The sequence below is a fragment of the Trichechus manatus genome, unplaced genomic scaffold (genome assembly GCF_000243295.1).
Source record: "Trichechus manatus latirostris isolate Lorelei unplaced genomic scaffold, TriManLat1.0 scaffold00093, whole genome shotgun sequence".
Lineage (NCBI taxonomy): Eukaryota > Metazoa > Chordata > Mammalia > Sirenia > Trichechidae > Trichechus > Trichechus manatus.
Genome location: NW_004444029.1, coordinates 193,320 through 209,977, shown reverse-complemented (window position 1 = coordinate 209,977; position 16,658 = coordinate 193,320). Strand labels below are relative to the sequence as shown.

Sequence of the window (16,658 nt, the reverse complement as noted above, 5' to 3'; positions counted from 1 at the left end):
CGCCCCAGCTACCGCCTCCCCGACCCTGCTCTCCAGGCAGCCTTGCTGGCAGCGCTCCTGCCTCCCTCCCCCTCCCTGGGCTCAGGGCCGCCTCCCCTTCTTCCCTTCCTCCTGGCTCTCCCTTCCCTCCCCGTCCCTGGCTGAACTCCCCCTCCCTTCCTCTCTCCTCCTCTTTTCCTTCCTCCCCTCCCTCCCCCTCTCTGCCTTTCTCCCCCACCCCGCTCTCCCCTCCTCCCCTCTCCGGTTTCCTTCCTTCTCTGCTCAGCTCTTCTCGGTTACCTTCCCCTCCCCTTGTCCCTCCCCTCCTCTATGTCCTCCCCCTCCCGCAGCTCTTCCCCTCCCTCCGAAGCTCCCACTCCCTTCCCCCCTGCCTCCCCAGCAGGCTCCGACTTCCCTTCCCTCCCTCCCCTCGTCCCCTCCCCCTTCAGTCCGTTCCCCAAGCTGTCTCCTTGTTCCCCTGCCCCCAGCACAGGGTGTAAGCTCCGTGCTCACTCTAGACCCCCTCTCTGGCCTTGTTCTCCCGCCCCTGCTTCGTCTTGAAACCCCTTTCTCCACTCCACACCTTCCCCATTTCTGCTCCCCACTGACTTCCCCACCCCCCCAAGTTTTCTTCCCGACCAGACCCCTCCCCTCCCACCTCCAGCCTCAGTTTGTTCCTAGCCCCTCAGCACTGAGGCTCAGTACACGCCTCGGGGCCCCCTCCCCTGCCCCTGGGCTCACCTGTCAGCACTCCCTACTCCCGCCCCGCCCAACCGCCCCACGCCCTGGGCGCCGGGTTCCCTTCCCTTCCCCCTCGCTCCCCTTCTCCCCGCCTCTCGTGAGACCCTCCCTCTCCTTTCTGCGGACTGTCCCCTGCCCCCTCTCCTCAGCCCCTGCCCCGCCCCAGCCTGTCCCTCCCTCCATAGTCCCTGCCCTTCCCCCCCGTTCTTGCCCGGTCCCCCTCCGCTCCCAGCTCCCTACCCAGGCTGTCACCCGTGGAGCGGACAGGCGACGCCGTGCGGTGTCGGGGGCGTGGAGACGTCTGCAGCCCAGAGCCCCTGGCCCCACCTGGCGGGATGGCCGCGTGTCCCCCGGGACCCGGGCGCCAGGCCTCCTGCCCCGCTGTGCCTGCTCGCGACGCAGCTCGGGTGCGGGCTCCCGGCCCAACCGACAGACTGACAGCTCCGAAACTTCGCGGGAGGGAGAGGAAAAGACGGGAGGGGCCGAGGAAGCGGGAGGGGCCGCAGGCGCCCGGCCGGGGTGCGGGGCGGGGGGGAGAGGGAGGGCGGGTCTCCAGGATGGGCTCGCCGAGGGCGGAGCGGGCGAGGTGGGCAGGTGCCGGCTGGAGGGACGACGCCCACGAGTGGGTGCTGGAGCCGAGAGCTGGCGGGTGGGCGCCGGGTGGGGGAGAGGGAGGGAGGGGTGCAGGCACCGCGAGGAGGAGCCTGGTAGAGGTGGAGGGCGGGCAGAGGGAGGGGGGAGAGAGAGGGACGCATTTTGGGGGAGGGTCCGCGTCGCGGGCTTTGAGTGGCAGGCGCCGGTCTGGGTGTCCGCGCCGTCGGTCTCGGAAACCCCTGCCCCGCCCTCCGCCCGGATCACCGCTGGACCCCCTCTCAGACCCGCACGCTCTGCCGGGACTCCCGCGCCGGATCTGGGAACGGGCGGGGGAGCGGGGCCAGACGTGCTGCTACCGGGGGAGGGAGCTTGGGGCCCTTGTGTGGCAAGGGGCTGGAACCGGGTGCCCCGGGCAGGCTGGTCTGGAGAGGAGGCCCGGCGTCGGGCTGGGGTTGGCTGGGCGGCTGGGCCGAGACTCTGCGGGCGCGTCCGGGAGGGACTGCGGGGGGGGGGGTTCAGGGCGAGGGGAGGGTCGGGAGGGGTCCCCTGGCCCGAATTTGGTTCCTCAGGGGACTCCGGGATCTCCATCCCTGCCCCGATAACGCTGTTCCTGTCCGGCCCTGCGTCCTGCCAGGGAGTGAGGCGCGGGACCCCGATCCGGGAGGGAGGCTGGCAAATGGCCCTGAGGGCGACCAACCCCCATCCCCACCCCCACCCCCGGGCACTACCCCATCTTAAGCGTGTGGACACCTGGGCAGTCAGGGAGAAATGCCGACAGAGGCCACCGTGAAGGCACCTGGCAGGTGCTCAGCCCCTGTTGGCTGATGGTCAGAGCTGGAGAGGGAGGCCCAGTTCTCCACCCTCGGTGACGGGTGGGGCCTGGGGGCAGATGAGTCACAGGGGTGAGCGCCTGTGCTGCAGTGAGCGCTGCGATGGGAGTGTGAACACATGTGGGGGCATGAAGCGGAGCATGTCAGGATGAGAGACTGCAAGAGGGTGTGTGTGAAAGGAACTGTTTTCAAGAGAGTGAGTGTGTGTGCATGTGACAGAGTGTGTGTGAGTGAGCTGGTATGTATGTAAGGGAATGGGCGTGAGTGTGTGAGGCCATGTGAGGCAGCTTTGCATGGGAGTGTGCAAGGAAGCATTACAGGTGTGTGTTGTGCAAGGGAGTGTGTACCAGTGTGAGCATGGTAAGGGAGTGTGTGTGTGAGAATGTGAAGGGAAAATGGATGTGAGCATGTAGGAGGGAGTGTGTGTGAATGTGCATGGGAACATGTGAGTGTGGGGATTGTAGATGTGAGCATGTGTGAGGGAGGGTGTGCGGGTGTGAGCATGTGTGAGGGAGTGTGTGCGGGTGTGACCATGTGTGAGGGAGCATGTGCTAGTGTGAACCTGTGCAGGTGTGAACAGGTGTGATGGAGTGTGTGCGGGTGTGAGCATGTGTGAGGGAGTGTGTGCGCGTGTGAGGATGTGTGAGGGAGTTGTGCGGGTGTGAGCATGTGTGAGGGAGCAGGTGCAAGTGTGAGCATGTGGGTGTGAACGTGTGAGGGAGCAGGTGCAAGTGTGAGCATGTGTGAGTGTGAGTGTGTGTGAGGGAGCATATGCAGGTGTGAGCGTGTGTGAGGGAGCATATGCAGGTGTGAGCGTGTATGAGGGAGCAGGTGTGAGTGTGAGCATGTATGGGTATGAATATGCGTGAGGGAGCGTGTGCAGGTGTGAGTGTGGGGGGAGCGTGTACAGGTGTTAGGGTGTAAGGTATGAGCATGTGCAAGGGAGTGTGTGGGGGGATCATGTAGCAGAGTGCATAGATGACAGAGAGCCAAGGAGTGACTGCAGTCCCAGCCCAGGGCAGACCCTTCTCCAGGATGCTCCAGGGAGGCCGATACTGAGGGGCTCACTTGGAAGAGGTGGGCCAGGACCATGGTGGGCCCAGGAGTGGAAGGCCCAGCCCAGCTCTGGGATGCCTGTGGGGTGCTGAGACATCAAGCTTTGCTATGGGGGTGGTGAGGCCCAGGCCGCATTCCAGGCTGGTGTCCTTGTAGCTTGGCAGTGCCTGGTAACCCGGATGTAACCAGGATGTCCCTGTGGAGCCTGTGCTGTCCCCTCCCCACCGGACGCTGGGATTATCCATTCCGGCTCAGGGCTCAGCCGTGGACTCTGAAGGTCCCTCTGCTCCCCCGTCACCACCGCAGGCACCTCTCTGGAGGCTTCCTATGTTCCCCAGCCCAGGCTCCTGGCTCTAGGCCCCAGGGAGGCGGGAGACTCGCTATGGAGGTCAGAGCCTCCAGAGGAAAGTGCCCGTAGCCCACCTGTCCCTGCACACATAGCCTCTTGGCTCCTTTCCAGAGCGCTGATGGGAAGAGGGGCAGGAGGAGGCCAGAGAAAGGGAAGGGGAGGGCGTCATAAAGTCAGAACTTCAGGTTTGGAGCCCAGTGACTTGTTACCCTTTTGTGGGGCCTCAGCCCCCTTGAGAATCTACTAAAATACTATGAACTGTTTCAAAAAGTTCTGTGCACACACAACCTAAAAGTATTAGGGTGCCCTGAGTTCCCTGCATGTGTTACCGGAAGGTAGGGAAACCGAGACCCAGGAGGGTGGTGACTCTCAGAGGCTCAGTGTCTGGTCTTGGCCTGGCACACGCCCTCCTCCCTCTCTCTCTCTCTGTCACACACACACACTCCCCGAAGGGCAGGATGGGGCTCCCCCTGAGAAGGGGCATATCCAATCTGGTTCCCGGCAGATGGTGCCAGGGGCGTGAGGCTGGGATAAAGCCTCCCAGCCCGAGGACCGAGCTCACTGCCCACCTCAGGCTGACCACATACCGACCATTGGACTAGAGTACCTGGGTGTGCAGGCAGGGCAGCGCATTGCCTCTCCTGAGGCCCAAGCCTCACGTCCCCCTCATCCTCAGATAGTTGGGGCACCATGCTGCTCCTGGCCCTGCTCTTCATGGTGGCCTGGGCAGTGGCTGGCGGGTAAGCACCCCACCCCAGGCCCTCCTGTCCCTGACCAGGGCTTGCTGGAGCAGCCATACCCCCTCCCACCCCTCTCTCCCAACGTCAACCCCCTCCTCAGTTGAGCAGCCCATCCTCGGATGGAGACCCAGGGTGGGAAAGGGGGGACAGCAGGCACCCATCCCCACAGGCGGTGGTGTGAGCAGACGGAGACTGTCTGGGTGGAGGAGTTGGTGACACCCCGCCAGGAGGACCTGGTGCCCTGTGCCAGCCTATACCACCACCTCCAGCTGGGCTGGCACCTGGGCCCGTCCCGGAGGGCTCACACCAGGCTCACCTCCGACCCTAGGCTCTGCCCCATCTACAGGTGAGTGGAGCGCAGACCCTGGGCTGTCTGAGGGAAGGAGGGGAGTGGGCCAGTGCCTCGGTGGTGGTGAGGGCTGGGCCACCGCCTAGTGTGGGGCTGCCTGCCATGGATGCAGGAGCCGGAATCACGGACTACAGGAAGGCAGAGCAGGAGGCCAAGAGATCATCTCGTCCAGACTTCGCGCTTTGCAGAGGGGGACTCAGGGCCAAATTAGGGTCAGAGGGGCAGAACAGTGACCAAACCACACAGCCTGCCCTGTGGCTTCTGGGCGGGCACTAACATCTCTTCTCCCTCCACCTGCTCCATGGCCCAGGCCCCCAGAAACCCGGCCGGCAGCCCGGACCCGCACCGTGAGGGCTTGCTGCCCAGGCTGGGGGGGTGCCCACTGCTCCCTGGGTAAGCTTGAGCTTTGGGGTCCTGGATGGGGGAGTCCACCCAGACCTGAGGTTTTCTGGAGGTGCCAGGCTGCACCCACCCCATGCCTGGGTCACTAACCTCTTCTCCTCCAGCCATCACAGCCCTTGGAGGAGCCAGCCCCAGTGGCCACTGCTTTGCCACGGGGCAGTGCCGGCTGTGGGCAGGTGTGGTCCACGCGCCAGCAGGAAGCCTGGAGGAGTGCTGTGCCCGGGTCTGGGGGCACAGCTGGCGGGATGGCAGCTCCCAGGCCTGCATCCACTGCTCCGGCCAGTCCCCCCAAGGTGGGTGCAGACCCTGTGCCCACTCCGCCCACCCCTAGGCCCTCCTGGGGCACCTGCTCTGTCCCCTGCCCACCAAGGGGCCTGCATCCTCTCTTGTGCCCACTCAAGAGAGGCCTGGTGCCCCCACCCTACAGTCAGATGCTCACAGCAGTGCCCCTCCTCAGGCAGTACCCGCACCCTAGCCCCCCTGCAGCCACGGGCAGGGGCCGTGGGCCAGCTCTGGAGCCAGCGCCAGCACCCCTCGGCCACCTGCGCCACCTGGTCGGGCTTCCACTACCGCACCTTCGACGGGCGACACTTCCACTTCCTGGGCCGCTGCACCTACCTGCTGGCGGGCGCGGCTGACTCCAGCTGGGCAGTCCACCTGCTGCCCGGGGGACATTGCCCCCAGCCTGGGCACTGCCAGCTGGTGAGGGGAGGAGGGTGGGCGGACATGGGGGGCTGGGCGTGGAGAGGGATCCCGCCGACCCCTCTCTGCACATCTCCCGAGGTCCGGGTGACAATGGGGCCAGAGGAGGCGCTGATTCAGGGTGGCAACGTCTCTGTGAATGGGGTGCCAGTCCCCAAAGAGGAGCCCCAGATGCTCCACGGTAAGGGAGTGTGGGGGCTGGGGAGGGCAGCTGGGGACGGAGGCCACCGCCCCCCACCAATCACCTCACTGTACGATTCGGCAACTCCCTCTGCCTAACCTCTCTGAGCCTCAGTTTCCCCCTGCTGCCCGTTCAGTGCAGCCATTTCTGACTCACGGGGGTGTTTTGAGGAAGCCTCTTTGATAGCTGGTGGGAAGGTTCCAGTACCACAGCAATCTTCCTGGTTGGGACCCGCAGGGTAAGGTGGGGTCAGCAGGTGCTTGTGTGTGAAGTTAGGGTGTGTGTGTGGTGTGAAAGCGTGTGAGATTGTGTGTGTTGTGTGTGTGTGCGTGTGGGAGGTTGTCCGTGGTGTGTGTGTGAGAGGGTGTGTGTGTATGGTGTGTTGAGTGTGTGTGAGAGTGTGTGTGTGAGACAGTGAGTGTGTGTGAAGTTGTGTGTGTGAGGGTGTGCATCATAGTTGACTTGAACTTTTCTCTCTCAAGAGTCTATATTTCCATGAGCCTCTCAGAGAACACCATGAGGGATAGAAGCTCTGCTTTAGTCTGAAGTGCCAGGAGCACTAGGGTTGTGAGCATTTCCTTCTCTCTCCCCTCCGGTGGCGTGGGATGGGTTGGGAAGTGCGAGGCCTCCTTCCCGCAGGGATGAGTCTGCAGTGGCAGGGGGACTGGCTGGTGCTGTCGGGGGACCTGGGGGTCATCGTGCGGCTGGATGGGGCCGGCTCTGTGTCCATTTCCCTGGACCCTGGGCTCCAGGGGCAGACGCGAGGCCTGTGCGGGCTCTACAACGACCAGCCGGAGGGTGAGTGCAGTGTGGGTGGGGCTGGCGTGGAGGGCCGGGTGGACAACCCCAGATCCAGCGTCCTGCCTCGCTGCCTGTCCTTAGATGACTTTTTGGAGCCAAGCGGGGGGCTGGCTGTGTTAGCTGCCACCTTTGGGAATTCCTGGAGGCTCCCTGACTCTGAGGTGAGACCGAGCCCCACCCTCGTTCTTAGACACAGAATCCCAGCTCCTGCACCCTGAGCGTCTGCTCCCCTAGGTTCACATGGACCAGTCTCTGCCAACCCTTGGGGAGACAAGCAGGGTCCCCAACTGCTGCTGTGAATCAGGGGGAGGGGCAAATGAGCCGGTTGTCTGACCCCTGACGCGGGCTGATTGGGACCCTCTGCCCTTTCCTGCCCCTCCGTGGCCACCTTGCTGCCCTCTCACCCAGGGTGTCTGGGGAGCCTCGGCGGGTATGTGAGGGTGGGTCACCTGCTCGGTGCCCTGGTTTGTTCCCTCACCCTACCCTGGTGCCTGCCGCCAACTGTCTCCAGCCTGGGTGTGTGGACGCCACAGAGGCTGCTCCGGTCTGCACGGGGCCCCTGGGGGACATGGAGGAGGCATCCCAGCTGCGGGCTGAGGCCCAGGACGTGTGCCACCTCCTCCTGAGTGGTCCTTTCAGAGAGTGCCACATCCAGGTACGGGGCGGGAGGACGAGGGGGCCAGTGGGGTGGGAGGCCTCATCCTGATGGTGCTGCATGTGATGGTCACGGCATCCCCTCAAGAGAAACAGCAAGAAGTCCTGATGCGACAGAGCCAGGGCTCCTGGGGGGCTCCTGGGGTTGGAGGCAAGCCATGCGCCCTCTTGCTCCACTCCAGGTGGCCCCCACCGGGTACCATGAGGCTTGTCTCTTCGCCTACTGTGCGGGCGCGCCAGACAGCAAGCAGGCAGGGCGGCGGGAGGCCGTGTGTGCCACCCTGGCCAGCTACACCCGGCACTGCGCCCGGGAGGGCATCCATGTCCGGTGGAGAAAGCCTGGCTTCTGCGGTTAGGCCTGGCCCCCATCCCACACCCACCCCTCCCCGCCTACTTCCTGAGGGCATGGCCACCCCAAGCGCCCTCCCTGCGGCCCTCTTAGGCTGGCCCGGGGGTGGCCCCAGGAGGAGGTGGGTGCAGGTGGGCGCAGATGGGTAGAGGTGGGAGAAAACTGGCAGAGGTGGGCTCAGGTGAACAGAGGTGGCTGGAAGTGGCAGGAGGTGGATGCAGGTGGACACAGGTGGGTGGAGGTGGAAGGTGGGCAGAGCTTATGTTCCCCTACCCCCCCCCCCACCTGCCCACTGAATGCCTTTGCCCCGGGGGAGGGTCCCCCAGCCTCAATCCCCCACCCACCCACAGAACACCTGTGCCCCAGGGGAGGGTCCCACAGCCTCACTCACCGCCCCTAAACAGAACGCCTGTGCCCTGGGGGCCAGCTCTACTCGGACTGTGTGTCCTCCTGCCCACCCAGCTGCTCGGCCGTGGGCGAGGGCGGGCAAGGGTCCTGCCAGGAGCAGTGTGTGAGCGGCTGCGAGTGCCCCCCCGGCCTGTACTGGGATGGCACGTTTTGTGTGCCCCCTGCCCAGTGCCCCTGCTACCACCGGCGCCAGCGCTATGCCCCGGGGGATACCGTGCACCAGCTGTGCAACCCCTGGTGGGTCTCAGGCTTGGCCTGCCCTGGGGTGGGGGGCACGGCTCCCCTCCCCACACTGCCTCCCCCACCTGGGGCCTCCTTCACAAGTGAGCCCTGACTTATGGCCTAGGTTATGACCCTGGTGGCCTCCAGCAGGTGCCTTCAGCCCTGGAGGGGGGGTGGGACAGGGCCGAGGGTGGGTGGGCCGGGGCTGGGCTGGCACGAGGTCACCCTCTACTGTGTGCCTGCAGTGTGTGTCAGGACGGCCGCTGGCACTGTGCCGAGGCCCCGTGCCCGGCCCAGTGCGCCGTTGGCGCTGATGGACACTACCTCACCTTTGATGGGCGGAGCTTCTCCTTCAGGGGCAACAGAGGCTGCCGCTACAGCCTGGTGCAGGTGGGCAGAGAGCAGTGAGAGTGTGTGCGTGGGGGGCTGGTGAGGCCTGGCGCAGGTGGGCAGAGGGCAGTGGGAGTGTGTGCTTGGGGGAGTGGTGAGGCCCCATAGAGCAAGGTTCCACACTCAGGCCTCGGTCTGGGCCACCATAGACCTCTCCATCTTTGTCCCACCCCCACCTGTCCTCCCTGTCTGCCTAGGATCACGTGAAGGGGCAGCTGCTGATTGAGCTGGAGCATGGGGCCTGTGAGTCCGGGAGCTGCCTCCATGCCATCTTGGCCTCCCTGGGGGGGACCCACGTCCAGCTCAAGGACTCAGGTAACCTCACTCTGCCTCCCCCACGTCCACTGGGCTCCTGCCGCCAGCCCTCAGACCTCAGGGGTGCAGCTCAGGCCCAGGTGGCCTCCGGCCCCTCCCCGATCCCCAGCCCTGTCCCCACCTCCCTGTGTCTCTGAGCTGAACCCCAGACCCCTTTGCACAGAGCTCACAGCCTCGGCTCCCCCTCCAGTCTCTGAAGCAGACTCCTGTGGGGAGTCCGAGACACCCCTGTGCCTCTCTTCAGGGGGAGGGCAAGACACCACTAGTAAGGTGCTAGGGGCCTCACAGCGCGACCCGTGCAGCGCGGGGAACCACACCATCTTCCACCCTCTGCCCCGGCCTCTCCGCCCAGCTCCGCCTACTTTCAGACTGCAAAGGGGAAGGCAGAGGCAAAATGGGCGCAGGGGTGGTCTTGGGGCCATGGAGGCTTGCTAGGACTGGTGACCTCAGGAACCTCCTGTTCCAGGTGCCGTCCTGGTGGATGGGCAGGAGGTGGCTGTGCCCTGGCATGGTGCTGGGGACCTCAGCGTCTCCCGAGCCTCCTCCAGCTTTCTGCTGCTGCGCTGGCCAGGGGCCCGGGTCCTCTGGGGGGTGTCTGACCCCTCGGCCTACATCACTCTGGAGCCCCGCTATGCCTACCAGGTATGCTGGGAGGGGTGAGTGGTGGCCAGCCTGGGGGCCAGCTCTGACTGCCATGCCCACCTGCCCCAGGTGCAGGGTCTGTGTGGCACCTTCACCTGGAACCAGCAGGACGACTTCCTGACCCCTGTCGGGGACGTGGAGACCAGCGTTGCTTCCTTCACCAGCAAGTTCCAGGTGGCAGGTGTGGGGAAGTGCCCCCCTGGGGACGCTGCACTGTCGCACCCCTGCAGTACCCACACCCAGCGCCGCCCCTTCGCGGAGGCGGCCTGCACCGCCCTGCATGACCCAGCCTTCCAGGTAGCAGGGTGGGGCTCCTCCATCTGTACAAGCTCCAAGGGCATGGGGGTCCGTGGAGGGGGAGCTGACCCATTTCTTGGACTCTAGAAGTGCCACGGTCTGGTGGACAGGGAGTCGTACTGGCTGCGCTGCCTGGCAGCCGTTTGCGGCTGCACCTTGGGGGAGGACTGCCTGTGCCCCCTGCTGGCAGCCTATGCCCGCCACTGTGCCCAGGAGGGCGCCCTGCAGTCCTGGAGGAGCCAGACCCTCTGCCGTGAGTGCTTCTCTGCCTGCCCGCAGCCCCTTCCCCTGGCCCCCTTCCAGTGGAGTCTCTGGAGGACCTCTGCCGTCATGTCGGGAGGGGTCTGCAGGGGTGGAAGAGCTGGCCGTGCCATGCCCTGACCTGTCTGTGTCCCCTGCCCAGCTGTCACATGTCCCGGTGGCCAGGAGCACCAGGAGTGTGCCCCGGCATGCGGCCGAAACTGCGGGGAGCCTGAGGACTGTGTGGGACTGGGCGTCTGTGTGTCTGGATGTAACTGCCCCCCAGGGCTACTGTGGGACCCCGCAGGCCAGTGTGTGCCCCCCAGCCTGTGCCCTTGCCAGCTGGGAGCCCAGCGCCATGCTCCTGGCAGCACCACCATGAAGGACTGCAACCGCTGGTGAGGGTCTCGGCCTCTGAATGGAGGGAAGAATCGAGGTGAAGGAGGCAGCTGCAAGAAAGGGGTCAGGCTGTGTCTCCCTGGGGCCTCAGCATGAGCTCAGGGATGATGGTCACACCTTCAGGTCCTAGATGCACTTTCATACACCTACTTAGACACGGTGAAGTGGGGAGTGGGAGAGTCAGTCTCACGCTACAGAGTAGGAAACCTAGTGGTGAGGGGCTGGGCCAGACCCCGGAGGTCCTGCTGGGGTGTCCCAGGCTCTGCTGAGGGTGTTACAGACCCAGGCCTGGGGTGAGTGAGGGCTGTGGTGAATGCCCTTTGCTGGGCTGGGCATGGGGTGTGGGACACCTCCACCCACTCCTGGAGCTGGAGAAGGGCACTTTGGAGCCAAGGAAGGAAGAGGGACCCGTCAGGGCTGGATCTCACTTAGTGTCAGGGGACCTGGATGCACAGGCCTCTGAGGCTCCCCCACATCAGACCAGACCCTGGCCCTGACCCCTCCAACCTCCACAGTGTTTGCCAGGAAAGGGGCATCTGGAATTGCACGGCACACCGCTGCTCCCCACGGCAGGTGTTCTGTCCTCGTGGGCTCATCCACGTCCCTGGCGCCTGTCTGCTCACCTGTGACAGCTCCAGTGCCAACCACACCTGCCCCATGGGCAACACCAAAGGCTGTGTCTGCCCCCCTGGCACCGTGCTGCTGGTGAGGCTGGAGAGGGGCTGCATGGGGTTGCCCCCAGCTTCTGCCTGGCAGCCCTTCCAGCTCCCCCTCCCCCATTTCCACCCAGGACGAGCGCTGTGTGCCCACCGAGCATTGCCCCTGCCGTCACAGTGGGCGGTGGTACCCGCCCAATGCCACCATCCAGGAAGACTGCAACGTTTGGTACGCCGAGGCCTTGTGCCTCGCAGCCCTGTGACTTGTGACCCCGCTCCCAAAGTGTCATTCTCCTGAACCTCATCTTTCCCTTGGAAGAGGCTGGAGTGGTAGGGGGCGTCCGGCCTGGGCAGTGAGCGTGTTGGAGCCCCGGTGGGGCCAGCGGGAACCCTCGGAATCCTGGACACAGCCCAGGCCTGTCCTTGCTGACCCTGCCCCTCTCCCTCCCTGCCCGCAGCGTGTGCCAGGGCCAGCGGTGGCACTGCACGCGTCATCAGTGCGGGGGTCACTGCCAGGCCTCAGGCGCCCCCCACTATGTCACGTTTGATGGGCTGGCGATGACCTTCCCCGGGGCCTGCGAGTACCTGCTGGTGCGAGCGGTTGACGGCCAGTTCTCCGTGTCAGCTCAGAACCTGCCCTGTGGGGCCAGTGGCCTCACCTGCACCAAGGCGCTGAGCCTACAGCTGGAGGGCACCATTGTGCACCTGCTCAGAGGTGCCTGTGGTCCCAGAGGGTGGGCATGGCTGGGCAGGCACAACCGCAGTGCCCTTCCCTAGTCTTGGGGACCCTAATTCTGGAAGACTCCAGGAAATCAAGACCCCAAGGGGCCCATAATTTGCCTGGGGTTCTGTAGCTGGAGAAGCAAAAGAAAGGCTCAGCAGAGGCTAGGAAGAGCCTCGGGGGTCTGGGTGTGCCTCCTCCATCCCCAGCCTTGATGCTGCTTACTCCTCCGCAGGCCGGGCCGTGACAGTGAATGGGGTGCCCATCTCACCCCCCAAGGTCTACACAGGCCTCGGGCTGAGCCTGCACCGCGCTGGCCTCTTCCTGGTGCTCAGCACTCGTGTGGGCCTCAGCCTGCTCTGGGATGGAGGTCAGGCCCCACCCTGACCCCACTGATCCTCCCCCCCTGCTCTGGCACCCTGGGCTTGAGTGAAGGCCCTGACTCCCAACCGGGCCATCCGTCTCCTGGCGGCCTCAGTGCTGGCATGGGGGTCCCAGCAAGGCTGGCCCAGACCCTGCCTCTTCCCTCTACCTCCCGCCCCAGCTCCCCCTGCCCACACAATCACGCAGGTGGCTGGAGGTCCCAAATTGTGTTTTTATAATTGTAAATGTTTTCCTTCATTATGAAAACAATACTTGCTCACCAAAGAAACATTTAGAAAATACCAAGTTTGAGAAAGAAGTGAAAATAAATCTAACACCCCACCAACCAAACAGCAGTTGGCATTTTGGAAATAACTGTGACAGAAATTAATGGAAATGGCAGAACCCCGTCAGGCAGAGTGTCGGGAGGCCTGCAGCGGACTTTGTCCTGAGGCCCCAAGACTGACTGCTTTCGGAATCTGGCAGCCTGGCTCTAGCTAGGAAGTAGGCGCCCACTTCTCCCCCGACCCCCAAAACACTGCTCTCTCCACTTATCACCCTGACGCGGACACCAGCCTTGTGGGTAAAGCAGCAGATGTGACAGCCCCGCCCAGAGAAGGCCCTGCCGCCCTCCCCCCAGGCACCCGGGTGCTGGTGCACCTGCCCCCTCAGTTCCGCGGCCGCGTGGCGGGGCTGTGCGGAGACTTCGACGGAGATGCCAGCAACGACCTGAGGAGCCGCCAGGGCGTTCTGGAGCCCACGGCGGAGCTGGCCGCCCATTCCTGGCGCCTCCGGCCCCTCTGCCCCGAGCCTGGAGACATGCCGCATCCCTGCACCGTGAGGGACTCGGGCAGGGGGCCAGGGGCTGGCGGGGGGCTTCAAGGGCGCCCAGGAGCTAGGGGGCCCTGGCCATCTACAGAAGCCAAGAACAACTGTGCCCCGCGCCCTGCAGGTGAATGCCCACCGGGCCGAGTGGGCCCGGGCTCGCTGCGGGGTACTACTGCATTCTCTCTTCGCCGCCTGCCACGCGGAGGTGCCTCCGCAGACGCACTACGAGCAGTGCGTGTACGACGCCTGCGGGTGAGGAGAGAGCACCCAGCGGCGGGAGCGGGGTGAAGGCGGGGTGTGGGTTGTGGGCGGGGCTGAATCTGGGAGGCGGGGTCTGCTGAGGGTGGAGAGGGTGTGGGGCGTGCTCTGGGTCCTGGAGCCGGTCTGGGGGCGGGGGCGGGGCTGAGCGGGTAGGAAGGGCAGGGCCTGGGGCTGGGCCAGAGCCGGCGTGTAGGTGGGGCAGGGCTTTCTGAGTTAAGCCCCTCTCCCCACAGCTGCGACTCTGGGGGCGACTGTGAGTGTCTCTGCTCGGCCATCGCCACCTACGCGGATGAGTGCGCTCGGCGCGGACATCGCCTGCGCTGGCGCAGCCAGGAGCTCTGCCGTGAGTGCCGCCAGCTGCTTTCGCCGTGAAGGCGGTCAACAGCATGCGCTCGCCACGTGCCACACACTTTCGAGATAAACAAAACATGCAGAATGGCTGCCCCTGTGGAACTTGCATGTTACAAATGGCTTGGGCGGGGGGTTTCAAGGAGGGTCTGCGCCAGGTACCCTCTTTGCAGGGACTGCACAAACATCGCTTTGTGCTGGCTCCCCGGTGCCCTGAGCCTCTGTGACCCAGGCCTCTTTCCCCCTAGCCCTGCAGTGCGAAGGGGGCCAGCTGTATGACGCCTGTGGCCCCACGTGTCCCCCCACCTGCCGTGACCGGGCTCCTGAGCCCGGGTGGCACTGCCAGGTGGCTGCCTGCGTGGAGGGCTGCTTCTGCCCCGAGGGGACCCTGCTGCACGGTGCGGAGATGGGGAGGGGCAAGGAGAGGGGCGGCCCAGGTGGGAGAGGGCCCAGGCCACCATCCCATGCTGGATGGCAGCCTGCACGGTTTTGCTCTGAGCCCTGCCCTCTGTGACCGCAGGCAGCACCTGCCTGGAGCCCGCCTCCTGCCCCTGCGAGTGGGGGGGCAGCTTCTTCCCACCGGGGGCCGTGCTGCAGAAGGACTGCGGGAACTGGTGAGTGGGGGTGCCTCAGGGCGAGCTCTGTGCTCATGGGCCCAACCCGGTGCTGACCCCCAGACATCATGTGCTCAGCACGTGCCAGGACAGTCGGTGGTACTGCGGGGCGGGCCGTCCCAACTGTGAGGAGCCGGTGCCCAGTTGTGCAGAGGGAGAGGTCCCTTGCCGGGAGAATGGGCACTGTGTGCCCCGCGGCTGGCTCTGTGACAACCAAGACGACTGTGGTGATGGCTCAGACGAGGAAGGTGAGTGATGCAGTCTGTCCATGTACAGTAGCCGAGTTTATTGGAGAGAAAGCGTCTGTCCCTGGGAGGCTCACTGAAGCTGCCCCTTCCTAGGAGTCATGATTTGCAGGGGTGGGCAGACTGGTGGGGCATTCTGACCTTTCCCGCTATGAGGGCCTATGGGACCTTGCGTCAGTGCTCTTAGTCCACCTACTTGTCCCGTGTCAGGCTGTGCCACCCCAGGCTGTGGGGAAGGGCAGTTCTCCTGCAGCTCCGGCCGATGCCTGCCCATGGCTCTGCGCTGTGATGGGCAGGACGACTGTGCCGACGGGGCGGACGAGCAGGGCTGCCCATGCCCCCAGGAATCTCTGGCCTGTGGTGACGGGCACTGCCTGCCCCTGACGCTGCTCTGCGATGGGCACCCCGACTGTCCAGACGGCGCCGATGAGAAGTCCTGTCTGGGTATGTGTCCCCGCCCCGGCTGCCGGCCACCAACGGTGCTGGTCTCCCTCCTGCGCCAGCCTGGTCTGTTACCTGCCTGAAACTAGCCGTGTAAGTGGGGCACCCCACGCAGTGCCCAGACAGTACCTCCTCCCTGGCTGCAGGGCGGACGAACTGCACCTCCGGGGAGGTGTCTTGCGGAGATGACAGCTGCGTGGGTGCCTTCCAGCTGTGTGACGGGGTCTGGGACTGTCCCGATGGGGCGGATGAGGGGCCCAGGCACTGCCCCCTCCCCTCTCTGCCCACGCCCCCCGCTGGCTCCCTAGAGACTACACCAACTCCCCCGAGCAGTGTCGGACCTGGTGAGTGTTCTGCAGAGGCTGGGGCTAGGGGGCTGGGAGCGAGGAGGCCAAGAGAGCATCCTGGAGGGAAGTGTTTGGGGGCAGGTGCTCTGGGGTGGGCAGGGACAGAGAACGAACGAGTGGAGGGTTCTGAAGGAATTGGAGCGTCCGGCGCCCTCCTCTAAGCTGCAGGGGTCTACTGGGAATTCCTGAGCTAGGGAAGAGTTTTTGGAAGACCAATAGGGCAACAAAGCGCAGGAGCGGCGGGGTAGGGAAAGGAGACGGGGGTGCGGAGGCCAGTGGGACGCGGGAGCTCAGAGGTGGGGCGGGACCTGCCGAGGCCTGAAGTCCCCGGGCAGAGTCTGAGCGGGGCCCGCCGCAGCGCCGTCCTGCGGCCCGGCCGAGTTTGCTTGTGGAAGCGGTGAGTGCGTCCCGCGGGGCTGGCGCTGCGACCGAGACGAGGACTGCGCCGACGGCAGCGACGAGCGCGACTGCGGTGAGCCCCGGGTCCGCGCACCCCGCTGTCCCCAGGCGCCCACCCCGCGCAGCCCTGCCCGGCCCGTCGCGAGCTGCCCCTGCCCCAAGTGCAGACCAGCTCCCCACCCCACCTCCCTGCTCAGGCCCCGCGGATGCGCAGACCCGGCTCCAGCGCAGACCGGCGCCGCCAACTCTTGCCCTGCCCACGGGGCCCACACCCCACCCACCGCGCAGACCCCGCCCCCAGTACAGAGCCCAGTCCCAGCGCAGACCCCGCCCCACGCAGACCTCTTCCCCCAGCCCAGACCCCGCCCTGCGGAGACCCCGCCCCCAGCATAGACCTTAGTCCCGGAGCAGACCCGCCCCTCGCAGTCCTGGCCGTGTCCTTCTTCCCTCGTCCTTTGGGAGCCCTGGGTGGGCGGACGAGCTAGGGAGTGACTTAGATCCGGAGGCCTCAGTCTGCGCTTTGATCTTGTAAATAAAATTCCCTTGAAAACTTTCGCCCTCCTGCCGAAGCCCAGAGGAGAGAGGAGGGGGCTCTTGGCTTTGCCCACACTTGGACAGTCGTGGACAAGAGGGTGGGCGGTGTCATGGTGGGCACGTAGCTGCTCCCCAGCTTCTTCCCTCCTAGACAGTCCCTGAGTCCTGTCCTCCTCCCCGGGGGGCTGTGGCCCCAGCTCCTCTGCCCAGGCCCGCCTGCACCCCCTGGGCCTCCCAAAGGCCCCCTCTGCCAGCCCCTCA

The 16,658-nt window shown here is 65.3% G+C and overlaps 1 protein-coding gene across 1 annotated transcript in view; it reads left to right on the top strand.

Annotated features, from left to right (window-relative positions):
• The first annotated feature begins 4,239 nt into the window (after positions 1-4,239).
• The window catches only part of LOC101350659 (SCO-spondin), a 43,302-nt gene continuing 30,883 nt past the window's right edge, over positions 4,240-16,658 (top strand). Inside the window, exons 1-31 of the mRNA XM_023736912.1 lie at positions 4,240-4,289; positions 4,459-4,635; positions 4,949-5,031; positions 5,154-5,333; positions 5,498-5,742; positions 5,824-5,923; positions 6,563-6,721; positions 6,806-6,885; positions 7,236-7,379; positions 7,561-7,729; positions 8,132-8,372; positions 8,603-8,747; positions 8,945-9,062; positions 9,529-9,704; positions 9,774-10,001; positions 10,089-10,254; positions 10,405-10,639; positions 11,156-11,345; positions 11,431-11,525; positions 11,755-12,011; positions 12,253-12,387; positions 13,021-13,217; positions 13,333-13,460; positions 13,703-13,812; positions 14,066-14,215; positions 14,338-14,431; positions 14,510-14,679; positions 14,887-15,120; positions 15,264-15,461; positions 15,823-15,936; positions 15,972-16,331. Of these exons, the coding sequence (XP_023592680.1) occupies positions 4,240-4,289; positions 4,459-4,635; positions 4,949-5,031; positions 5,154-5,333; positions 5,498-5,742; positions 5,824-5,923; positions 6,563-6,721; positions 6,806-6,885; positions 7,236-7,379; positions 7,561-7,729; positions 8,132-8,372; positions 8,603-8,747; positions 8,945-9,062; positions 9,529-9,704; positions 9,774-10,001; positions 10,089-10,254; positions 10,405-10,639; positions 11,156-11,345; positions 11,431-11,525; positions 11,755-12,011; positions 12,253-12,387; positions 13,021-13,217; positions 13,333-13,460; positions 13,703-13,812; positions 14,066-14,215; positions 14,338-14,431; positions 14,510-14,679; positions 14,887-15,120; positions 15,264-15,461; positions 15,823-15,936; positions 15,972-16,331 (5,128 nt within the window). The remainder of the gene's footprint in view (positions 4,290-4,458; positions 4,636-4,948; positions 5,032-5,153; positions 5,334-5,497; positions 5,743-5,823; positions 5,924-6,562; positions 6,722-6,805; positions 6,886-7,235; positions 7,380-7,560; positions 7,730-8,131; positions 8,373-8,602; positions 8,748-8,944; positions 9,063-9,528; positions 9,705-9,773; positions 10,002-10,088; positions 10,255-10,404; positions 10,640-11,155; positions 11,346-11,430; positions 11,526-11,754; positions 12,012-12,252; positions 12,388-13,020; positions 13,218-13,332; positions 13,461-13,702; positions 13,813-14,065; positions 14,216-14,337; positions 14,432-14,509; positions 14,680-14,886; positions 15,121-15,263; positions 15,462-15,822; positions 15,937-15,971; positions 16,332-16,658) is intronic.